Source organism: Dendrobates tinctorius, unplaced genomic scaffold, assembly GCF_039654945.1.
Source record: "Dendrobates tinctorius isolate UK_male_01 unplaced genomic scaffold, ASM3965494v1 ptg000063l, whole genome shotgun sequence".
Lineage (NCBI taxonomy): Eukaryota > Metazoa > Chordata > Amphibia > Anura > Dendrobatidae > Dendrobates > Dendrobates tinctorius.
Window position 1 is genome coordinate 25,500,625 of NW_027361731.1, and position 24,780 is coordinate 25,525,404.

Genomic DNA, 24,780 nt, shown 5'->3' on the forward strand with positions numbered 1-24,780 from the left:
CAGGACGTCAGACACGGAGCCGGGGCAATCTACTGAGCGATATCTTCAGGGTGATTCCGAAATGGGCCGATCACTGAGAGTCCGACAGTGGAGACCCCCTCCAATCCCAAGTAGGGTGCTCTGAGGTGGGCCATTAGATTGATGCAGTGCAGCACATGGTGACTACAACGAAGTCTCAGACAATGAGTGGAGAGGCAGAGCGCCTGCGCGACCAGCACTGCATTCTAATGAGTCATCTCAGAGTTTTTGAATTGGGGGGTCCCATAAGTCGCCCACCTGCCAGTAAACCTGTTGCCAGAAGAGAAGTCTCCTCTATGGTCAGCACATTAATACCTGGGCGGGATAGTCGAACAGCCACTGCTCCCGAGGCTTCTCCTCGTACGCCGTCACGGCCTCGGTCATCTCATGCCTGACGGTGGCCCTCATGGAATCCAGCACCCGGTTCAGCCACATTTCCACCTGAGGACACACAGTACATAGGAGACACTTGGACCTCATGTCATTTTTTCATTCCTCATTAGATGCTGCTGCGGTGTCATCAGTGAGAATCGCACTGCGCTGCGCATTCATCTCTCACCTGCTGATTGCTGAGGGTGCGGGATACAGACACCACAGCTGGGTGCAGATACTCCTTGTTTCCATGTACTATGGCAGTAGCTGTTGTAAACCTAACATGTCAGTGTAACACTGGAAGCTGCATGTCATGAACCAGGAGGCACAGGATGAGCAGAATTAGAGGAACCTCACCTGACCGCTGCAGTCACACGGCTCATTGAACGTCACATACTCGTCCTCCTTGCTGTACATGCCCAGGCCGGTCTTGGACTCTCCATCTTTGAATTTCATTTTTGCCATGTTGTCGAATAGTTTGGAAAGATGGCGCATGACCTGAAGAGAAGAAATATCCTTTATTATACTCCAGAGCTGCACTCACTATTCTGCTGCTGCAGTCACTGTGTACATACATTACATTACTGATCCTGTACTAATCCTAAGTTACATACTGTATTATACTCCAGAGCTGCACTCACTATTCTGCTGGTGCAGTCACTGTGTACATACAGTACATTACTGATCCTGAGTTACATCCTGTATTATACTCCAGAGCTGCACTCACTATTCTGCTGGTGCAGTCACTGTGTACATACATTACTGATCCTGAGTTAATCCTGTATTATACTCCAGAGCTGCACTCACTATTCTGCTGGTGCAGTCACTGTGTACATACATTAATGATCCTGAGTTACATCCTGTATTATATTCCAGAGCTGCACTCACTATTCTGCTGGTGCAGTCACTGTGTACATACATTACATTACATACATTACATTACTGATCCAGAGTTAAGATTTACTTCCTGGTGCCGATTTACTTCCTGGCGCCGCTGGAGTGGCAGCCTGTTACAGTAGCTCCTTCTTTGCTCTCCTTTTTTCTCTATTTTTTCTATTTTTCCTTTCTCTTTTTTATTGTTACTCCAAAGGACATTCCACTATGGAAAACCATAAGAGGACCTGGACCTTTGATGGACTTTTTACCTTGTTTTTACTTGGATCTATTGTGTTGGGAAATCCAGGAACTGAACAAGACCCTATTGTCTACTCCAGAGAAGCTATACTGCTGCTTAGGGACACAGCAAGGCAGCATGCTGCTAATAGACCAGAGGACATTCCACCAGAAATAAGGAACACTAAGAGAAGAGGTTGCAGAGCTGGAGCCCTCAGGAAAGCTAGAAGAAGGCGCTATAGACCTGCTCTTCCCTCCGTCATTATGGGCAATGTGAGATCACTCGGGAATAAGATGGACGAACTGTCGGCGCTGACCAGACATCATCGGGAATTAAGCATGTTGCTGTTTACAGAGACCTGGCTCACCGAAGGTACTCCGGACACTGTTGTCTCGTTGGATGGCTTTAAACTCATTCGCGCGGACAGGACAAGGGAGAGCGGTAAGAGGAAAGGCGGAGGGCTGGCGATATTTGTGAATGATAGATGGTGTGACTCTAGGCACATCGTGGTCAAGGAGCAAACATGCTGTAAGGACATTGAGCTATTAGCTGTGGGCATGAGACCTTTTTATTTACCGAGGGAACTATCGCATGTAATCATGATAGCTGCATATGTCCCCCCTTCTGCGAAAGCTGATGCCGCCACTGAGGTCCTACAATCCACAGTGAGCATGATGCAGTCCCTTCACCCCCAAGCACTCCTTCTGGTTTCGGGAGACTTCAATCATGTGTCACCAGCATCCATACTACCCAGTTGCACACAGTATGTTACCTGCCTCACTAGAGACAACAAAACATTGGACTTGTTCTTTGCCAATGTGAGAGGGGCACATGCCTCGTCAGCCCTACCGCCCCTGGGAAGATCGGATCACAACCTAGTGCACCTCCAACCCGTGTACAAGCCACTTGTACAGAGAGAACATGCTATAACTCGCACAGTGAGGATATGGACTGAGGAGAGTGATGATGCTCTGAGAGACTGCTTTGAAACAACCACTTGGGAAGTGCTGCAAGATTCCTATGGTGATGACATGGATGGTCTCACACACTGTATAACGGACTACATTAATTTCTGTGTAGACAACACGGTACCCACAAAAGTAGTGAGGTGCTTCTCTAACAACAAACCATGGATCAGCCCCGGAATAAAGGCTCTTCTCAAAGAGAAGAAGTTGGCCTTCAGATCAGGTGACAAGGGCAGGCTGAGAGAGGTGCAGAAAGATCTGAAGAATCTAATCAGGCAGGGAAAGGCTAATTATAAGAGAAAAATTGAACTGAAACTGTCACAGAAAAGGATCCATGAAGTCTGGGAGGGTCTAAAGTCTATATCTGGGCATAGACAGACTGTCTCCAGGATGGTTGTAGATAAAGAGGGGCTTAATGAACTTAATCTATTCTTTAACAGATTTAATCACACACTGGCTGCTCCTGCCCCTGCATACCATTCACACCTCTCTGCTACAATAACCTCACCCCCTGCTGCAACTTGTCAACTGAGACAGGGTCTGTTCTTCACAAGTACCCAGGTTGCAACAGAACTGAATAAGATCAAAGTTTTGAAGGCTGCAGGTCCTGACGGCATCAGTGCAAGACTAATCAAAACCTGCGGGCACCAGCTGAGTGAAATCATTACATATCTGTTCAATATGAGCCTGAGAATAGGTATAGTACCACAACTGTGGAAATTATCGTGTGTGGTACCGGTTCCGAAGAAACCTTATCCGAAAGACCTTAATGACTATAGACCTGTAGTATTGACATCACACCTGATGAAGGTATTAGAGAGATTGGTTCTCACACGTCTCCGTCCTCTAGTGAGCTCGGATATGGACCCTCTCCAGTTTGCCTACAGACCGGGCATTGGTGTGGATGATGCCATTATCCACCTTCTAGATAGGACTCTCTCTCACCTGGAGAAACCTGGGAACACTGTGAGAATAATGTTCTTCGATTTCTCTAGTGCTTTTAACACCATACAGCCAGGTCTACTGAGAGACAAGCTGGGCCTTGTTGGTGTGGACCTCCAACTCTCCACCTGGATCCTTAACTACCTCACGAACCGACCTCAGTTTGTAAAGGTTCGGGACAGTGTGTCAGACACGGTGATCTGCAATACAGGGGCACCTCAAGGTACAGTTCTTGCCCCTTTTCTCTTCACACTGTACACTGCGGATTTTAGGTGCAACTCATCTAGCTGCTACTTGCAGAAGTATTCTGATGACTCTGCAATAGTAGTCCTCATCACAGGAGGAGATGAAAGAGAGTACAGAGACACTAACCAAGCTTTTGTGGAGTGGTGTCAGAGGAACCACCTTAGGATTAATTCCGGTAAGACCAAGGAATTGGTGGTGGACTTTCGCAAGGGCAAAAATCCACCAGTAGTGGTGAACATTCAGGGAAATGACATTGAGATAGTCGACACCTATAAGTACCTTGGTGTGATCCTCAATAATAAGCTTGACTGGGCCCATCACTTGGATGCAGTGTACAGGAAGAGCCAAAGCAGGCTTTATCTGCTCAGAAGGCTGAGAGCCTTCGGAGTTAGAGGGGCACTCCTTGCATCCTTCTTCAACTCTGTTGTGGCATCAGTCATCTTCTTTGGTGTGGCGTGCTGGGGTAGTGGCGTATCAACCAGGGATAGGAATAGGCTGGACAAACTGATTAGAAGGGCCAGCTCTGTCCTGGGATGCCCCCTTGATCCAGTTCAGGAAGTAGGCGACAGGAGGATACTGGCCAAGGTGAGCTACATGGTGCAGAATGATTCCCATCCCATGCATGAGACCGTGACAAAGATGTGCAGTACTGTCAGTGACCGGCTACTCCATCCTAAATGTGAGAGGGAGCGCTATCGAAAGTCCTTCCTTCCTGCTGCAGTTAGGCTGTATAACCAGCACTGTCCAAAACGGAGAACGACCCAAACAGTGAACTGATAGATCAAAAGTTGTGACAGTCCGGTTACATTTTTTTTTGTTTTTTTCCCCCGTATATGTACCTACCTACTGTCAATGTAATGCCTTTATGCATCTGTATCTGTACTTGTTCCTGCCTTGCTGCTGTAATGCTCTGAATTTCCCCATGGTGGGACGATTAAAGGATTATCTTATCTTATCTTACCTCCTGTATTATACTCCAGAGCTGCACTCACTATTCTGCTGGCGCAGTCACTGTGTACATACATTACATTACTGATCCTGAGTTACATCCTGCATTATACCCCAGAGCTGCACTCACTATTCTGCTGGTGCAATCACTGTGTACATACATTACATTACTGATCCTGAGCTACATCCTGTATTATACCCCAGAGCTGCACTCACTATTCTGCTGGTGCAGTCACTGTGTACATACATTACATTACTGATCCTGAGTTACATCCTGTATTATACCCCAGAGCTGCACTCACTATTCTGCTGGTGCAGTCACTGCGTACATACATTACATTACTGATCCTGAGTTACATCCTGTATTATATCCCAGAGCTGCACTCACAACTCTGCTGGTGCAGTCACTGTGTACATACATTACATTACTGATCCTGAGTTACATCCTGTATTATACTCCAGAGCTGCGCTCACTATTCTGCTGGTGCAGTCACTGTGTACATGCATTACATTTCTGATCATGAGTTACATCCTGTATTATACTCCAGAGCTGCACTCACTATTCTGCTGGTGCAGTCACTGTGTACATACATTACATTACTGATCCTGAGTTACATCCTGTATTATACTCCAGAGCTGCGCTCACTATTCTGCTGGTGCAGTCACTGTGTACATGCATTACATTTCTGATCCTGAGTTACATCCTGTATTATACTCCAGAGCTGCACTCACTATTCTGCTGGTGCAGTCACTGTGTACATACATTACATTACTGATCCAGAGTTACCTCCTGTATTATACTCCAGAGCTGCACTCACTATTCTGCTGGTGCAATCACTGTGTACATACATTACATTACTGATCCTGAGTTACATCCTGTATTATACCCCAGAGCTGCACTCACTATTCTGCTGGTGCAATCACTGTGTACATACATTACATTACTGATCCTGAGTTACATCCTGTATTATATCCCAGAGCTGCACTCACAACTCTGCTGGTGCAGTCACTGTGTACATACATTACATTACTGATCCTGAGTTACATCCTGCATTATACCCCAGAGCTGCACTCACTATTCTGCTGGTACAGTCACTGTGTACATACATTACTGATCCTAAGCTACATCCTGTATTATACCCCAGAGCTGCACTCACTATTCTGCTAGTGGGATATACAGAGGATTATCACTCACAAGTTGCGGGTTGGTTCCGTTAGACAGAATGTCCAGTAGATCCGCGGAGGATATGAAGTAGAACCTGGGGAAGGCGAGCCTCTTGGTGTCCAGGTATTCAGCCAAAGCTTTTTCACATAAAGATAACCTGAGAGACAACATCTGAATCAACGAATAAACATCCTTTTCCCACTGACCCTGGTATTATACACTGCAGCTAATCTGACCAAGCAGAGCTGCAGTGTAAAGCATGGTGGAGGAACAAAGCAGATGCCTGAATGTAATACTATGTCATCCTTTTTCCGTTTGGCAGAATAACTCGTTACCTTCCCTGGATATCCTCTAGCATGTCGTACAGTCCCGACTTGTTGGTGGCCTCCACCACGTTTGGGGTCGAGTTGGCGTCTTGGGCCAACTCTTTAAAGTCCCTGTCGATGCCTTCAAATCTCTTGGAGTCCTAGGAAAAATAAGACATTTTTGTTTTAGTTAATCTTTGTTAATATTCCTCGATATGTTTCGATTCACTGACAGCAAGCTGAGATACTGAAATCCATAAAGAATTGAGCGACAAAAAAGTTTGGACTACTGCAGAAGACCATGAAGTCCTACAGCAGCACAGAGTATTTTAGGAGAGTGGTAAACACTATGTGACTCTTTACCTCGGGCAGCTGTGCTCGGATGTCATCGGAGCCAATGAAGATGCTCTCCAGATGGGACCAGGTGCGCTGAACCTCAAACCAGATGGAGATGACGGAGTCAGCGGTGGACAGCTTCTTCTGCCAGCCAGAGACTTCCTCCAGGAAGAAGGCGATGTACTTGGAGGTCATCAGGTTCTGGAGCTGGACCTGGTTGTCCTCCAGGGTCTCTATCAGCTCTTCGTCTGACTTGATCAGCGGCACGCTGGTACGGGGATGCGGCTCATACTGGAAGTTCATGGAGCTCCAGGTGCTGTCCAGCTCCTTCAGCACCTTCTCCATGCCCATCTCCTTCACGGCTTTATCTACAATGCCGCGCACGTCCTCCTCGAAGTTATGGAGGTTGAGCTTCAGCAGGTCAGCCAGGGTGGTGTCTTCGCCCATGGTGAAGCAGACACCAGTGGCTTGCATGAGCTGGCTCCAGTGTCTCTCACGGATGGCTGGGTTCTGTAGTTCGGCCACAGCCCGTAGAGACGTCAGTATGTTCTTTACCTTGTTGTCTAGCCCGCTGAACACGTCCCACGCCCGCATCTCCTTGTCCAGATTTCGGATGTCCTTGGCAAACCTCTTACACTCCAGGTCCATGTTGTCCACATTGATCTCTCTCCAGCGGGTTGTCTGCCAGTCATCCATGCTGGAGGTGACCAGGGAAACCATGTCCCACAGCTCCTTCAGAAGACACACTTCCTTCCGGCACTGCCTCAGCTGCTTATAGTCTGGGACGCCTACTTCAAACAACGCAGCTGACTCATAGATTGATTCCATGGTGGCCTCCATTTTCTTGATTTCCATGTGTTTGAGATCCAGGGTCTGGTACGGAGAGATGCTGTCAAATCTAGGAGAAGAAATGGAGACTGTGAGCAAAAATCATATGGGATGCTCCCCATTAGAATAGTGATGTCCAACTAGTGCTAAACTACAACTCTCAGCATGACCCCAGGTGGAGATCACTGGACTAGAGATCGCTTCACCAGGATCCAGATATCAGAGGTGTAAGTAGATGATCTGGGGGTATCTGATGCCCTCATGTCGCAGACATCACCTGAATGGGGCCTCCTTGCGGAAACGCTCTCGGAAGTTGTGCTGCTCCACATCGAAGGTCGCGCAGTTCCTGCGAAGAAGAGTCACCTCTTTGGCCTGCAGCGGAGCCACTTGTTGCTTCACGGTGACGGCCATCTTTTTTATGTTGTTCCACTTCTCTGGAAGTTCCTGGAGAAAAAATAAGAAGCAATAGGAAAAACATTACAGAGGTCGCAAGATAACCTGACAAAGGGCAGATCACTCGGGACACAAGAGAGGAAGCCCACCTGACATAGGACAGACCACTCCGGACACAAGAGAGGTCGCCCACCTGACAGAGGACAGATCACTCCGGACACAAGAGAGGTCACCCACCTGACATAGGACAGACCACTCCGGACACAAGAGAGGTCGCCCACCTGACAGAGGACAGATCACTCCGGACACAAGAGAGGTCGCCCACCTGACAGACAGACAACTCAAGATACAGTAGAGGAAGCCCACCTGACAGAAGACAGATCACTCGGGATGCATTTTGTGCCTTTCCAGGTGACCGACGGATTCCGCAGCCCAGATATCAAAGGCATGACATGCAGAAATTTGCAAATACTATTTCATCCCTGCAGAAGACCCTGGACTCACCTCCAGCTGCTTGTAGACCTCGTCGGACAGTTCCTGCTTGTACACTTTCAGGAGCTCGATCGTCTGCTTCAAGGGCTCAAACAGCTCGTCGGCGCTGCTCTGACGATCCTTCACAGCCATTAATTGCCCCATGATTTCCACCAGGCCCTGGTAGTCTCCTTCCTTCAGCTGCTTGCCCAGACCTCGCTCTGCCACCTTGATGAACTCCTCCAGATCAGCCAAACTGAGGAAAAGGATAACGTGAAGTGAGGACATGATAAACCTGTTAACGTGTGGTGCGGACTACCTCCTCTAAATCCTCTGTTGTGGAGGATCTCACCTGTGCGGTGCGGACTCCTCGTCTATATCCTCTCATTTAGATGGTCTCACCTGTTGGTTACGTGGTCAATGAGATGCTGCTTGAACATAAGGCTCCATCTCTTGATTACATTGAGAAGGGCCAGCTTGAAGGGCTGAGCGTCCACCTTCATCCAACAATCGAACACGTTGACCGGCTCCATCTTTGTGACTTCCTCATAGATTTTCTCATAGGAGTCTATCTGCTCTCTGAACTGCAGTAAGGTGGGTGGTGTCTCTGGGACCCCATCCTCGGCATGAGCTTCTATCTCTTCTGGGGTCAGTACGTGTCCGTACAGCAGGAACTGGCGCATGAACTCCTTCCGGTCATCCACGTACAGGTAGGCGAACTGGTCGAAGGAGTTCCGATATTCAGAGCACATGGTCATTATGTTTTGGACGTTTTCCATGAGGAGGTTTCGCATGTCTGCCAGGTCGGCCATGTCTTCCATGTCTGCCTGGTAATTAGGGAAGGTGCTGGTCCGTGAGAGCCGAGGCACCAAGGAGGACGTCTTGTAGATGTCGTTGATGAGGCCTTCTATGGTGTCGTATAGGCCGTCACTGGTTCCAAAATCCAAAGATGGTCGGAAAACCATGTCTGGGATGACAAGGTCCAGCTGTACCTCGAATAAGGGGGAGAGACCGGCCTTGTTGTCTGTGAGGGAAAGTAGAAGGTTGGAAGTGATGGAGAAGACCAGCAGCCGGCATTAACTTATTTTCTAGCACGTCACATTCTGCAGGTTCTGTAAGTTACTCTCACTGTCTATAATGTATCTGCACCTCCTTAACGCCCCATTATTGTAATAAAACTGGTAGAATACAAATTACATAGAAATATATGTGGGATCCCAAAGTAATCAGACCCTGACGGCAGACTTTATTGATAAGCCACAGGTTGATCTGGTGAGGACACCCCCTGCAGCCCGGCGTACCCATGTTATCCAGGATGAACTTCAGTGAGCATTCGATAGCATTAAAGAAGCCATCGAGGACCATGTCATCGATGTAATCCATGTACGCGGTCCACACCTCAGAGTCGGGGTCGGCGGAGAAGAGCTGCATGTTCTCCTGTAAGAAAGAGCAACACACATTCAGATCATGTGCAGGACTGGGCCAAAGTTATAGGCAGGGGTGGAAATAGTGCTGCCGAGAAAGAAGCTTCCGAGCGAGCATAGAAGTGATAGTAGATCATGAATGGCCAAAATACAAAGTGACTCAAAAGAAATGTAAATCCCCTGTGACGGGTGGTCACCAGATACTGATAATGGAGGAGACGGGCAGTCATCCAGTAACTGAAGATGGAGGCGGCAGGCGGTCACCAGATACTGATAATGGAGACGAGCAGTCACCACATACTGATAATGGAGGGGACGAGCGGTCATCAGATACTGATGGGATTTACATTTCTCTGTTGTCTTCATTTTGCATTGATGATAATAAACTTTTAACCCTTCTATGTATGCAGCGTCTTATGCTGCTACATATTTTCTACACCTGCCTAAGACTTTAGCACGGAGTGATACATATCGTATGGACATTATTATATGGCACCTGGAGGAATGAGCGACGGCGTCCGCTCCGCCGTTTCCACTGAGTGACTTCACGATAACTGAATGTTAGGCTATGTGCACACGGTGCGGATTCTGCTGCGTTTCCGCAGGGGTTTTGGCCATGCGGAAGCGCAGCAGTTCCGCAGACCAAGTACGGTACAATGAAACCCTATGGGTTTTCAAAAACGCTGTGCTGACGGTGCGTTTTTTTCCGCGCGGTTTTGCTGCAGCATGTCAATTGTTTGGGCGGTTTCCGCAGCGGTTTCACACCTTAAGGCTATGTGCACATGTTGCGGATTCTGCTGCGGGTTTTTCCGCGCGGAAACGCAGGTAAAACTGCAGGTAAAGTGACCTGCGGTTTTCCTGCGTTTTGGTCTGCGGTTTTGCCCTGCGGTTTCACACCTCTACTATGTTAAAGGAGTGAAACCGCCCAAACAATTGACATGCTGCGGTTTCAAAACCGCAGCAAAACCGCGCAGAAAAAACCGCAGCGTGGGCACAGTGTTTTCGAAAAACCCATAGGCTTTCATTGTACTGTACCATGTCAGCGGAACTGCTGCGTTTCCGCAGGGCCAAAACCACTGCGGAAACGCAGCAGAATCCGCAACGTGTGCACATAGCCTTAACATAGTAGAGGTGTGAAACCGCAGGGCAAAACCGCAGGTCACTTTACCTGCGGTTTTACCTGCGGTTCCGCGCAGAAAAACCCGCAGGTGAATCTGCAACGTGTGCACATAGCCTTATACTCTGGGCCGCACGTTGTCCCCTGATGACACAGTCACCAGGAATATTCCTGCCGCTGTAGCTTTAATATCCTCTCTATCCTGTTAATGATTTTTGTAGTTGCTGGGAATAATGAGGTGACTGCTTCCTTTCTCTTAAAGGGATGTTACAGAGATTTCCCTTTATATACCTTCTGTTATTAACCAGCTCAATACCAGGCTGTTCCCTTCTGATCACAGGCGGATTTACGAGCTCTAAAGTTGTTTTCTTTATCGCTTCATTGGGGGACACAGGTTACCATGGGTATATGCTGCTGTCACTAGGAGGCGGACACCAGGCAAAGAGAAAAAGGAAGCAGCTCCTCCCCAGTAGTATACACCCACTGACAGGAACCAAGTAAGTAACTCAGGTTGTCCTTAGAGTCTGTAGGAGATCCGCAGCTAATCCTTTTTCCCTTTCAGGCTTTGTTGTGTGTTACTAATGTTTCCCCTTTATTTTTCAGATACAGCTTCAGGGAAACAGGGTGTAAATTCTCACCCTGCCTTCTCATATTTATGCAGCTGAGCAAAGCAGTGTGGTGTCACCCACATCGCAACTCTCAGGCCCGCAGGCAGGACTCTATCCCCTGTCACCCTCACGGGTGCTCCAGGGTGAATTCCGGTGGCTGGTCCTTGCCAATTCCCCTCCTTACCCCTCTCCTCGGAGAGGGATGAGAGGAAGATGGTGGTCACCAGCGGTGACCTCTCCCCTTCTCACAAGGGGTTGACGCCGTCTTCTGCACTGTCCGGACACAGTGCGGGAAGGAGGATCTTCGTTCCCAGCGTCCCCCTCCACCCGAGGGCCCCTGTGGTAATCCTCATCTCATCCCTAAAGTGGAGCCGGACATCTTTCAGGTAAGCAGATGCTATTCACGGCAGACTCCCCTCTTGAGCCCCACGGTGTCTGCCCTTCAATTTAATCTTCACGCCAGCTCTGTCAGTCCCCGGGTCCCCCTAACTCCTCCGGTGCCCGCCCTGTAACTTGAATTTCGTGCCTTTTTAGGCATGCGCCTATCCAGCTCACCCAGCTCCCGAGGTGCCAGAAAATTCCTCTTTCTTAAGGCCCCGCTTGCAGCGGCCATAGCATCACTCAGGTCACATTTCATCCTTGTAATCCTTCATAGCGATGGCCATTTTCCCCTGGCCAGCCTCTCACTCAGTGGCCCACTCTCCTTCTCCCTGGCCACACCTCCCTTGTGCCTCAGCAGAAGTTATTCTGTCTGAGACACTGCGCTCCGGTAGAGTTTATGCGCCCTCGGTGTCAGACCCGCATTTAGCTGCGGAACACCCGTGGCAGGGGGACACCGCTATCCTCGCAGCATCTGCTCACTGTCACTGCCATTGGGTAGGATCTACCCTCTCTCTCATAGCTCATTCTCAGCAGTATTCCCACAACCCTGCAGAGATTTTGCATTGTCTAAAGTCTCAGGCCTGTCCTCCCTTTTCTCTCCTTCCTGCAGCCCTCCTACCATGTCTGCACAGGAACAACTTTATTCCAGGAATGACTGCACACCCCTCTCTCCGGAGTGGACTGTTGCCATGTTACTGGACCGGATATGTACATATATTATTTCTTTTACTTCTGTTGCCCTTCCCAACAGAGACCTATGCCCAAAGCCGGCTAGGATCCTGTACGCCGGGGCCTTCTGCAAATGAAAGTGGTCTTCAGGTCCGTTTTCCCCTTCCTGCGCAGTTCTGCACCACGTCTGCCCAACAGGAGCACTCTAACACCCCGGATGAGAGCACACCACTCCCTCTGGAGTGGGCTGTTGCCACGTCACAGTCGGTCTCGGTTCTGACAAAGTGTATCACAGTCCCCGATCCGGATCGTCCTTCACATCTGTCTGCCGCCACCAGTGCTCCGAATGCCTCTCACACTGATTCGTATGGACCTGACCACGACCGTCACAGGGACAGACCGAGCACAAACCATAGGAAGCAGGCTCTTTCCAATTCCCCTTTTAGGATGCCCTCCTCTAAACAGACCCAAAGGCCTCGGAGGAGGCCTTTGGGTCTGTTTCCCAGTCTGAGTCCAAGACGGACCAGTTCTCAAAGACACAGGTATGGTCTATAGCAGGGTTTCCCAACTCCAGTCCTCAAGGCACACCAACAGATCATGTTTTCAGGATTTCCTTAGTATTGCTCAGGTGATAATTGCTTCACCTGTGCAATACAAAGGAAATCCTGAAAACATGATCTGTTGGTGTGCCTTGAGGACTGGAGTTGGGAAACCTTGGTCTATAGCCTTATCTTGGCAGCTATCAGATCCCTGAATCTCAGGGAGAACGAGCCACTTGCTCAGGAGCACTCCGTTTCCTTCAAGCGGGTAAAACGTCCTTCCCGAACTTTCTCCTATGACAGGGAATTTGAATCTATCATGGCTAAACTTTGGGAACATGCTGGAAAGCGCTTTCCAGGAAAGAAGGAGCTAGACATGATCTAAATGGGCAGAGTCCACTAAAGTGGACCCGCCGGTTTCTCGCCTGTCTTCCTAGACAGTCTTGTCTCTGCCACACAGCGTGTCTTAAGGACACTATGGATAGGGAGATTGAGTCTTTGTCCCATCTTTGCCTCCGCCTGGTGGCAAAGTTCATGTCTGCATAGCCAAGAATGTTTCGCCAGGGCATCCTAGCGACAGCTTCTCTGGATGAGATGGCGGATTTGGCAGAACAGATTGCCCATGCCAGCAAATACTGTATCTTTTGACCGCCTCTCTGGATGCAGCCTGTTGCTCCGCTGGGGAGAACGGCAAGACTGCCTCTCTGGATGTAGCCTGTTGCTCTGCTGGGGAGAATGGCAACATCATTGCTGTGTGCCGCATCCTCTGGTTGAAGGTGTGGATTACAGATCCATCCTCACAAAAAAAAAAAATTCAAGAATCAACCCTTTTCATCCCATCTGGGTGGATGTCTCTTTCGGTCTCGTTTGCTCAGACATCCGTCGCAGGCGCCAGAGGTTCTTCAGGCTGTCTCTTCCCTGCTACACTCAGGGCTAAATCGTAACTTTTCAGGGTTCTACTCTAATCTTTTCGTAGTCCCGGAGAAAGTCGCATCTCTCCGTCTGATGTTAGACTTCAAACAATCAAATCCCTCACCCCAGCCCAGCATCGATGTTTCTGGGACGAGGTTTGACATGGCACAAAGCCTTGTCTTCTTTCCAAACTTGAAATTCTTATCCCTCTACCGAGGGATCCGCACTCTAAGCGACCAGCTTCTCTCTCCCTACAATACAGTATGAGAATTCTGGAGAAGATAATTACGGCCATGGAGACATCTCCCTTTGCCCAGTTTCAGACCCGTTCTCTTCAGCTGGCCCCCATGTCTGCTTGGAACAAGAAGACCGTTTCCCTAGACCGACCCACTCTACCGCCTCTTTAAGGGAGCCAGTTCCTAAACTGGAGGACGCCATAAGCGTCAGTCTTTCGAATGAGGTCCTTCCACCCTATCTGGTGACAGGTCTTCACTACTGATGCCAGTCTCCTCAGTTGGGGAGGGTTTTTTTTTCATTATTCAGCGCAGGGTCGCTGGAATTCCTAAGTAGCCGCTCTCCCCTTCAATCTCCTGGACATCAGGGCAATTTTTTATTCTTGCCCTTCGCCACTATCAGTCCTCCCTAGCAAGCCAGCAGGCCCGTATAAAATTGGACTACATCCCTGCCGTGGCTTAAATCATCAAGGAGGGACCCGCAACAATCAGGTGTTGGCAGAAGTAACAAAAGTTCTGCAACAGGGGAGCGTCTCGTTCCTGTCATATCAGCCGTACACTCTCATGAGGTGGAAACTTGGGCAGCCTATTTCCTGTGCCTTCAGGGTCTCGCACCGGGCGAATGGTCTTTCATTTCCACCATTTTCAATAAAATATACCAGAGTTGGGCTCCCCGGACGTCATCCTCCTGGTGTCTCAGATGAACCACAAGGTTCCTTCGTTCGTAGCCAGGTTCCGGGATCCGCTTGTCATAGTATTTGATGCACTAGTGACCCCGTGATCACTTTTTCAGTTGACTTATCTTTTTCCGCCTCTCCTCTTTATTCCGAGAGTCGTGATATGGTTATACGTGGAAGGAACGCCCGTAATCCTGATGGTTCCACATGGCTCAAGAAGAGCCCGGTATGCGGAGCTGGTGAACATGCTCATCAATGCCCTCTGGAGATTCCCAGACCGTCCTGGTTTTCTTTCACAGGGCCCCCTCTTCCTCCAGAGTTCTCAGTCTCTGTTTTCAATGGCATGTCCCTTGAGGCCACAGTCCTGAGGTTCACCGAACTTTTCCCATCAGGTTATTCAGAAAATGATTAGGGCACGAAAACCAGCATCCTTGCTTATCTATCGCAGATACTGGAAGGTCTTTTTTCAATGGAGTGTGGACAAAATTAGGTCACTACCCTTAAGGGTCAGTTTTCCAATCTTCAATCCTTTCTCAAAGAGATTTGGCTTCTTGTCCCCAGATAAAGACGTTTCTTACAGGAGTCGCCCACCTGGCACCTCCTTTATTGTCCTCTGATGCATCCATAGGATCCTAATCTTATCCTTGGGTGAACTCCAGCGCGCTCCCTTTGAGCCAAGTTTTTCCGTTTTTCTCTCCTGTTATTAAAGTGGCATTCTTAGTTGTCATTACGTCCATCAGGAGGGTTTCTGAGTTAACGACTGGGTCCTGCCGTTCCTCATTCCTGATTCTCCATCAGTACACAGTAGCTCTCGGGCCCGTTCTGTCCTGTTTGCAATAGGGTGATCTCTTCACTTCACATTACTTAGGAAATTGTCCTTCTCTATGTCCCTCCCCGATTCAACCCCTGGAGAAGTCCATCCACAAGTTAGATCTGGTCAGAGCTATCCGAGTATATCTCTCAAGAACTGCTCCCTTTGACGTCGTAAGGGACTCCCAGCCTCCAGGTCCACTATTGCCCGTTTTGTTCTATTCAGCAATATTGGAAGCATACCTCGTTCAGGTCTAACAACTTCCAGGGCAGTTTGTCACCAGGCTTCGGCTTAACAGATTGTTAGCTGCGACCTGGTCTTCACTGTACACTTTTGTGGCATTTTATAAGTTTCTACAGGCGGCAGTTATGCAACGGCCGACCTGGGCTTTTTCTTTGCATTGTTTTCTGTTTCCCACCCTTGGGGACTGCTTTGGGATGGTAACCTGTGTCCCACAATGAAGCGATAAAGAAAGAAGGATTTTTGGTACTCACCGTAAAATCTCTTTCTTGGAGCCTTCATTGGGGGACACAGCACCCTCCCTAATTGTTTGTACTGCTTTTTGGGCCTACATGCCTTTTGTTGCTGAGTTGGTACATATGTCGAGTTTTTGGTTGCTTCTCCTACTGCTTTAACACTAACTGAGGTATTTGGCTCCTGTCAGTGGGTGTATTGTATACTACTGGGGAGGAGCTACTTACTTTTTCTCTTTGCCTGGTGTCCACCTTCTAGCGACAGCAGAATACACCCATGGTAACCTGTGTCCCCCAATGAAGGCTCCAAGAAAGAGATTTTACGGTGAGTACCAAAAATCCTTCTTTTTTTGTTGATGACACAATGTTTATTATTTTATTTTGTATATTTTTCCCCATTTTTCTATTTCTATTTTTGATTTTTTTCTTGTTCATATCGGGTGTAAAGGGAGTAAAAAATAGGAGATACGTGTCTGTTTTTTTTTTCTTTTTTTAGAGCTATAACTAAAAAACTAAAATCTGATTTACATTTCAATTATAGTAAATTTATACATGGAATATATATTTATTTTTATTGCTAATTTCCCCTGTTTCTGGGACTGGCACGTTGGCCCCAGTTACAGGAGAACTTCAGCTTCTGTCCAATCTACAGAGCTGATCTCTGTCTCCTTAGACTCTACAGATCCTGCACCTGCTCAGCACCCGGAGATGAAGTGATCGCAGGGACAGGAGGAGGTGCATGCTACCACACAACTGCTGCCCCCCGCCACCCCGGCTCAACTCACTATACCTGCACAAGTTGGTGAATTTTGGTGCCAGATTCCCGGATGAGATTGTATCTCTTCTCCAGCCGTTCACTCCGGTCATCCAAGTTAAGAACGGTCTCTCTCTTGCCATCTTTCCTTTCAAATAAGGGCAGCACCCAGGTCTTCATGATGGCCAGGATTTCCTCCACGTTGTCCCGGGCCTTCTGCACCCGTCGCTCTAGATCATGGACGCTGTCTCTAACTTGCTGAATGTAATCCCAGATTCCTTTACGAAGAGATACAGGAGTGATGGAGTTATTAGCTATGTGTGGGCTCTCGTCTGAGAGTCCTGGTGTCTGCTCAATCTGCCTGGATTTATGTCCCTGAGGTTGAATTACGTCATTACAAGCATGGTCTAAATTCCCTACATACACTCATCTTCTACTTTCTGGGCATGTGCAGTTTTGCTGGATGTACCTACATCCCCTACACCAGAAGCCACCACTAGGGGGAGCAAACTATATACAGATTTATACAGCCACCACTAGGGGGAGCTTACTACATACATATTTATACAGTCACCAGTACAGGGAAATCACGACATAAAGATTTATACAGCCACCACTAGAGGGAGCTCACTACATACAGATTTATACATGCACAAATATGGTGAACTCACTACATTCAGATTTATACAGTCACCAATAGAGGGAACTCACTACAAACAGATTTATGCAGCCACCACTAGGAGGAGCTCACTACATACAGATTTCTACAGTCACCACTAGGGGGAGCTCACTACAAACAGATTTATACAGTTACCATTAGGGGAGCTCACTACATACAGATTTATACTGCCACCACTAGAGGGAGCTCACTACATACAGATTTATACAGTCACCACTAGGGGGAGCGCAGAACATACATATTTATACAGCCACCACTAGAGTGAAGCTCACTACATACAGATTTATACAGTCAACACTAGGGGGAGCTCATTACATACAGATCTATACAGTCACCACTAGGGGGAGCTCACTACATACAGATTTATACAGCCACCACTAGGGGGAGCTCACCACATACAGATTTATACACGCACCAATAGGAGGAGCTCACTACATACAGATATATACAGCCACCACTAGGGGGAGCTCACTACATACAGATATATACAGTCACCACTAGGGGAGCTCACTACATACATATTTATACAGTCACCGATAGGGGGAGCTCACTACATACAGATTTATACAGCCACCACTAGGGGTAGCTCACTACATATAGATTTATACATTCAACAATAGGGGGAGCTCACTACATATACATTTACACAGCTCTTACTGAACTAGTAGCCTTGTAATCTCCCTAGTAGTTGCTACAGGCAGAATGAATTTCAGACTTCATGTGATGGGAAGCATGTGAAAAAATTTAATTAAATATATAACTCCCACCCGAAACAATTAAAATCTTAACACGCTGAATATATGACACATAATCATACCTTGCGACTTCCAGTTTAATGTTTCTTCTGCCGATTTTAGGTGGACATCAATGTCCTTGAGCTGTCCTTCCACCAGGGGGAACTCCACCTCCAGGATGGTGCTTATCACCTTGTTGTACCAGGTGGCGATCAGGTCCAGGTTCGCCCTGTACTGTCTGTACGACTCCTTTGTAGAGAAGATGTCCTCGGCCTCCTTGGGGATGGTTTCCATGTTAAGTATCTGGAGATATTTAACTTCCCGGAGCACGGACTCCAGCTGTACACGGGGACAGTAATACTCAGTATATGCCACTCCCCCAAAGTGAAGGACCCCTTATAGGTCCCATAACATTTAATATATATACAGTATGTACCCTCCAGTCCTACCAGCGGCTCTTACCTGAGGGTCAAAGTTGACACTTATGAGCTTGGAGCCTTGATCTCGTGTAATGAGAGGTCGCATCAGGTTGTACTGGGATTTCTCTGAGACGGTGCGGCACCATTCTTCATACAGCTTCTCCATATACCTGGGAACATGGAGACATGAGGATATATATTGTGGCGTAGTGTCCACTGTGTCCGCTAGGGGGCGCTGTGTGGGTGTCCCAGGACGGGCGTATAGCCATATCCAGGGTGGTAATAGGAGCAGGGTCCTAAATGACCGTTATGTATCCCAAGGTGGGAGGCCTTGGGATGAAGGCTTGATTTTGTGTTGATCAGCAGGGCTACTGCTTATGTTCTGTTACAATGTGTCAGGGAGAAGCCTTCAGGTGGTTGGTGAGATGGGTGAGATCAATCACCTACAAATCCACCCAGGGGCGTGTGTCTAAAACGCCCATAGTGAATAGTATGTGTGTGAATGGTTGTAGGACCTGCGATGAGGTCATAGCCATGTGATCCGGTGGGCGTGGCTACGGACCATATAAGGTGACCAGGGTAGGTCACATGAGTGAATGCTTGGACCTGATTGGTCTGTATCAGTAGCGTAGGTACGGGGGGGCAGAGGGGGCGGCTGCCCCGGGCCCCGAGCCCCGAGCTCTGAGGGGGCCCACCAGAGCTACGCTACTGTAACTGTATCGGTGTGCACAGCGCGCCCATACAATTACATTCTGTGGCAGAGCAGGGAGAATCGATCTCCCTACTCTGCCGCCCAGCCGCTATGGGCCCCTAAAAAGGCGGTGGGGGGCCCGGTGCCAGCAGTGCTCCCCCCCACTCACAGCCAGCAATGTCATCCTGGGCTATTCTGTGCGCACAGGACCTGTGATGAGGTCACGAGAGGGGCAGAGTCAAGGGGTCACATGATCAGGGGCTTCAGCGGCTGCAGGGCTCTGCTGTGCTGGTTGTCATGGTGCTGGATGAGGTGAAGTAAGTTTCTGTGTGGGCTCAGGAGGGGTTTACAGGGTGGATGTAGCAGAGTTGTGTGTGTATGAGGTGTACAGAGCAGAGCCGTGTGTGTAGAAGGTGTACGGAGCAGAGATATGCATGTATGAGGTGTACAGAGGAGCGGAGCTGCGTGTGTATGGGGTGAGCGGAGCCGTTTGTGTACGGAGTGGAGCCAAGTGTGTGCGGGTCGGGGTGTACGGAGCAGAGCAGTGTGTGCGGGGTGTACGGAGTGGAGGCGTGTGTGCAATGTGTACGGATTGGAGCCGTATGTGTACGAGGTGTATGGTGCGGAGCCGCGTGTGTACGGGGTGTGCAGAGCAGAGCCGTGTGTGTACAAGGTATACGGAGCAGAGCCGAGTGTGTACGGGGTGTAGGGAGCAGAGCTGCGTGTGTACAAGGTGTACGGAGCAGAGCCGCATGTGTACAAGTGCACGGAGCGGAGCCAGGTGTGTACAAGGTGTACGGAGCGGAGCCGCGTTTGTACAGCGTGTACATAGCAGAGGTGCGTGTGTACAGCGTGTATGTAGCAGAGGCACGTGTGTACAGCGTATACGTAGCAGAGGTGCGTCTGTACAAGGTGTATGGAACAGAGCTGCGTGTGTACAAGGTGTATGGAACAGAGCCGCATGTGTACAAGGTGTATGGAACAGAGCTGCGTGTGTACAAGGTGTACGGAGCAGAGCTGTGTGTGTATAGGGGGTGTGGAGCAGAGCCATGTGTGTATAGGGGGTATCAGGTGCAGTAATAGGGACACATACGGCAGCAGCGGCTAAGCATTGGGGTATCAAGTGCAGTAATAGGGACACATACGGCAGCAGCGGCTCAGTATTAGGGTATCAGGTGCAGTAATAGGGACACATACGGCAGCAGCGGCTCAGCATTGGGGTATCAGGTGCAGTAATAGGGACACATACGGCAGCAGAGGCTCAGTATTTGGGTATCAAGTGCAGTAATAGGGACACATACAGCAACACCGGCTCAGTATTGGGGTATCAGGTGCAGTAATAAGGACACATACGGCAGCAGCGGCTCAGTATTGGGGTATCAGGTGCAGTAATAAGAACACATATGGCAGCAGAGGCTCAGTATTGGGATATCAGGTGCAGTAATAGGGACACATGGCAGCAGCGGCTCACTATTGGGGTATCAGGTGCAGTAATAGGATCACATATGGCAGCAGAGGCTCAGTATTGGGGTATCAGGTGCAGTAATAGGGACACATACGGCAGCAGTGGCTCAGTATTGGGGTATCAGGTGCAGTAATAGGGACACATACGGCAGCAGTGGCTCAGCATTGGGGTATCAGGTGCAGTAATAGGGACACATACGGCAGCAGCGGCTCAGTATTGGGGTATCAGGTGCAGTAATAGGGACACATACAGCAGCAGCGGCTCAGTATTGGGGTATCAAGTGCAGTAATAGGGACACATACGGCAGCAGCGGCTCAGTATTGGGGTATCAAGTGCAGTAATAGGGACACATATGGCAGCAGCGGCTCAGCATTGGGGTATCAGGTGCAGTAATAGGGACACATACGGCAGCAGCGGCTCAGTATTGGGGTATCAAGTGCAGTAATAGGGACACATATGGCAGCAGCGGCTCAGCATTGGGGTATCAGGTACAGTAATAGGGACACATACGGCAGCAGCGGCTCAGTATTGGGGTATCAAGTGCAGTAATAGGGACACATACGGCAACAGTGGCTCAGTATTGGGGTATCAGGTGCAGTAATAGGGACACATACGGCAGCAGCGGCTCACTATTGGGGTATCAGGTGCAGTAATAGGATCACATATGGCAGCAGAGGCTCAGTATTGGGGTATCAGGTGCAGTAATAGGGACACATACGGCAGCAGCGGCTCAGCATTGGGGTATCAGGTGCAGTAATAGGGACACATACAGCAGCAGCGGCTCAGCATTGGGGTATCAGCAGGATGAGTGGTTTGTGCAGGCTGTCGATACATGTGAATGGGGTTGGAATATGAGAAGTGAAACGTGTCGTTGTTGTATTCTCTGTAGCAGAGCCGTGGCTGGAGGAGTTGTCATGTCGGTCTGGGCCAGATGGAAAAGACGTGAACAGTGAACGATTCCATCAGAAAGAACGTCAGCGGTAAGACACCAACTATATCTGTGCAGTAATCACATATGTTTTGTAGGACTGGTATTTACCACTGATCATATTGCGGTAATATCCATGTTGGTCTTTATATAGGGATTATTTTCAGTAACAGCGCAGTCATCTCCTACATCCACTATTAGGGTGCGTCACCGAATTGTAATCACAGTTACCTAGTTAGGGGCCCACTCAAAAGTTTCGCCCCCCCTGAACCGAAACCCTAGCTAGTAGCTACGCCTCTGGTCTGTATGGAAGGTCTCGTCTGGCTGACGTGATGGAAGATGTGGCTGCCTTCCTGAGTGCACATGTGGACGCTGTGAGTAATGGCGACGTGTGTCTGACAGTTCCCTGGAGGGAACGGACGTCTGCAGTGTGAGGCAGCTAAGAAGGTAACCCGGAGAGGGTGAGCTAACTGTGTTTAGGCGAGAGCCTCCATACCGGACATAACAGCCTGTGTGACCACAGGGTTAACAGAGCGGAGCTCTGTCATGAACGTTATGCTGCTTAGATGTGAAAAGTTCGTGGTTTATGATGCCTAATAAACCGCATGGACTGTTGGTGTTATATGAGAAACCCGTGCCGGATCTAGCTATTTGGCTGCAAAGCAAGTATCTCCAACCCGAAACCCGAATAACAAGCGCTACCTTACAATATATACAATTACACATATATATATATATATTTATATATATATATTGCATATGTGTCAGCTGCACACTGCAGTGAGTCGCTCACTTCCCCGGTGTCACCCGCTTTTATTCTGCTGAGCACAGCAGTTCCAGATCCGTCACATTGTCTATTGGAATTAGAGGTAGTCTGAATTGCACTGTGCTACCGCAATCACAAGTGAGCGATTTCTTCCCATGCCACAATGGACGCAGGCGGATTATTTGTGGCTGCCTGTTGTTGGCTGCACTCTGCCACTTTCAGTGTTACCTACCTGACTTGTAATGCTTCATTTTGTGTGTGAGGGCACTGAGAGGGCATCATACTGTGTGTTGGGAGTACTGAGGGGGCATCATGCTGCATAGGAGGCACTGAGGGGACATCATACTGTGTGGAGGGCACTGAGGGGACATCATACTGTGTGGAGGGCACAGAGGGGATATCATACTGTGTGGGGTGCACCGAGGGGACATCATACTGCGTGTGGAGCCCTAGGGGGAACTCCAAACTGTGTGGGGAGCACTGAGGGAACATCATGTTGTGTGGGGTGCACCGAGGGGACATCATACTGCGTGTGGAGCCCTGGGGGAACTCCAAACTGTGTGGGGAACACTGAGGGAACATCATGCTGTGTCTGGGAGGCACTGAGGGGACATTTTACTGTGTGGAGGCACTGAGGGATCATCACAGTGTGTGGGGTGCACTGAGGGGACTCAATGTATGAGGAGCACTAAGGGGCATCAAACTGTGGGAAGAGCATTGAGGGGGCATAAACCTGTGTGGGGGGCAATGAAGTAAATTTAAGTGAGATAGATAAATAGATAGATGATAGAAAATAGATAAATAGATACTGTAAATAGTAGATAGATAATGGATAGATAGTTTTTTCCTTCTAGTCCTGCTGTAGCTGCTATAGATCTGTATTTTGGGGAGTGCGGGGGGCTGCAGTTATTGTCGTTGGTGTTGGCCATTGATCTGGAGCAGTAATTAAGATTTCTGCTCCCTGCTCGGAGCCCAATTAGCACAGCTTTTCCATCAGGCATCAGACTTCGCACGAGTATCAGGAGGACGTGGCCGCACTTTGTAGCGAATCAATTAAATCTGATAAACTGTGCTTAGAGCTGGCATGTAAGGCAGGAGCGGGTCATCCCTGGGGTCCCCGGGCAACCTCTGGAATCCGCAGCCGATTTCTGGGGTCCACGGACTATCTCTGGGGTCTGCGAGCGATCTCTGGGGTCCGTGGACGATCTCTGGGGTCTGTGAGCTGGGCAAATCCCAGAAAAATAAGACACCAGTGAATAAGACTAAGGCCGGAGTCACACTAGCGAGAAATACGGACGAGTGCTATGCATCATGTGCACAACAAATCTCCATTTCCCATAGATTAACATTGGCTGTGCACTACACTGCGGATTTGATGCGAATCCTTGTGGCCAAAAACGCTGCGGATCCGCATCTAAATCTGCAACGTGTGCACACAGCCTTAATGAGACATATATTTTCGGTGCCTGGGCTAACCAGGGAAAAAGATACATATTTTCTGGTAACTATAACCCCAGCCAATAGGCCCCAAATCCATAGGGGCCATATAACCACCAACAGCTATGCCGTGCAAAGGTAGGGTAAAGGTTAAATCCCGATAAAAATGTGGCATCAATCTCGAACTTCTGCGGTTGTCCGGTGAGGAGTCATCGCATGTGTTGGGATTTCATAAAATCCTGTAGGTCAGACAGCACGCCACAAGCCTGCCCATGTGAGGTCTTAACGGGGAGGGCGTGTGTGTGCCACTCGGGGGATGATAATTATTTTTATGGAACTAATTTATGGACTTCCATGCGCTGCTTGATGCACATATGTCATCAGACAGGGTTTTGGGAAGGCCATATCTTGTGAACATGTGACTATTGGCGCCAATTTTCAAATATGGAGTGTATATAGTCTTGAGACAACGCTATCTGCCCATGTTTGTCATCCCCTGAGGAAGAAGTAGTTCTTACTTCGAAACGCGTTGGGAATAAATGATTAATCTTCCACCATAATTGGAATCCTGTATTTTGTCAAGCCGCGCATGGAAGTCCATAAATTAGTTCCATAAGAATTGTTATATCAGCAGTCACTTGTTTGACCTTTGGACGTGCAGCAGCTGACTACTAATTGTACATGCCTGATCTCTCCTGCAATAGGTGAGTGAATTTCTTTTATATTTTTTAATATTAACCCGGATAAGACCCTATTTGGGCTTTTTTTGTTCCTATAGTGTACTATACTCGGGAGATGATAAAAGATCCATCCGAATTATGATCTGTGTTCCTTTAGAGATATACACAACATATAGGCAGGGATCCCGTTTACTGAACGGCCACAGATGAAGTGCTCATGTCACGAACCAAGACGTTTAAGTACAACGGACAACACAACGTACACCGAACAACGGGATGG

The 24,780-nt window shown here is 48.7% G+C and overlaps 2 protein-coding genes across 3 annotated transcripts in view; one reads left to right on the top strand and one right to left on the bottom strand.

Moving 5' to 3' along the window:
- The window catches only part of DNAH9 (dynein axonemal heavy chain 9), a 254,999-nt gene that overhangs the window by 189,697 nt on the left and 40,522 nt on the right, over window positions 1-24,780 (bottom strand). For both annotated transcript variants that reach the window (XM_073579695.1, XM_073579694.1), the window contains 12 exons: window positions 18,577-18,703; window positions 18,198-18,453; window positions 16,738-16,979; window positions 9,405-9,540; window positions 8,506-9,127; window positions 8,137-8,359; window positions 7,517-7,683; window positions 6,439-7,309; window positions 6,106-6,236; window positions 5,801-5,927; window positions 748-888; window positions 334-459 (listed from right to left, as the gene is read on the bottom strand). In XM_073579695.1, coding sequence (XP_073435796.1) covers window positions 334-459; window positions 748-888; window positions 5,801-5,927; window positions 6,106-6,236; window positions 6,439-7,309; window positions 7,517-7,683; window positions 8,137-8,359; window positions 8,506-9,127; window positions 9,405-9,540; window positions 16,738-16,979; window positions 18,198-18,453; window positions 18,577-18,703 — 3,169 coding nt within the window. The remainder of the gene's footprint in view (window positions 1-333; window positions 460-747; window positions 889-5,800; window positions 5,928-6,105; window positions 6,237-6,438; window positions 7,310-7,516; window positions 7,684-8,136; window positions 8,360-8,505; window positions 9,128-9,404; window positions 9,541-16,737; window positions 16,980-18,197; window positions 18,454-18,576; window positions 18,704-24,780) is intronic.
- LOC141094010 (E3 ubiquitin/ISG15 ligase TRIM25-like) overlaps window positions 19,485-24,780 on the top strand; it is a 56,810-nt gene continuing 51,514 nt past the window's right edge. Inside the window, exons 1-2 of the mRNA XM_073579698.1 lie at window positions 19,485-19,541; window positions 21,579-21,669. The gene's annotated coding sequence lies outside the window, so the exon portion shown is untranslated. The remainder of the gene's footprint in view (window positions 19,542-21,578; window positions 21,670-24,780) is intronic.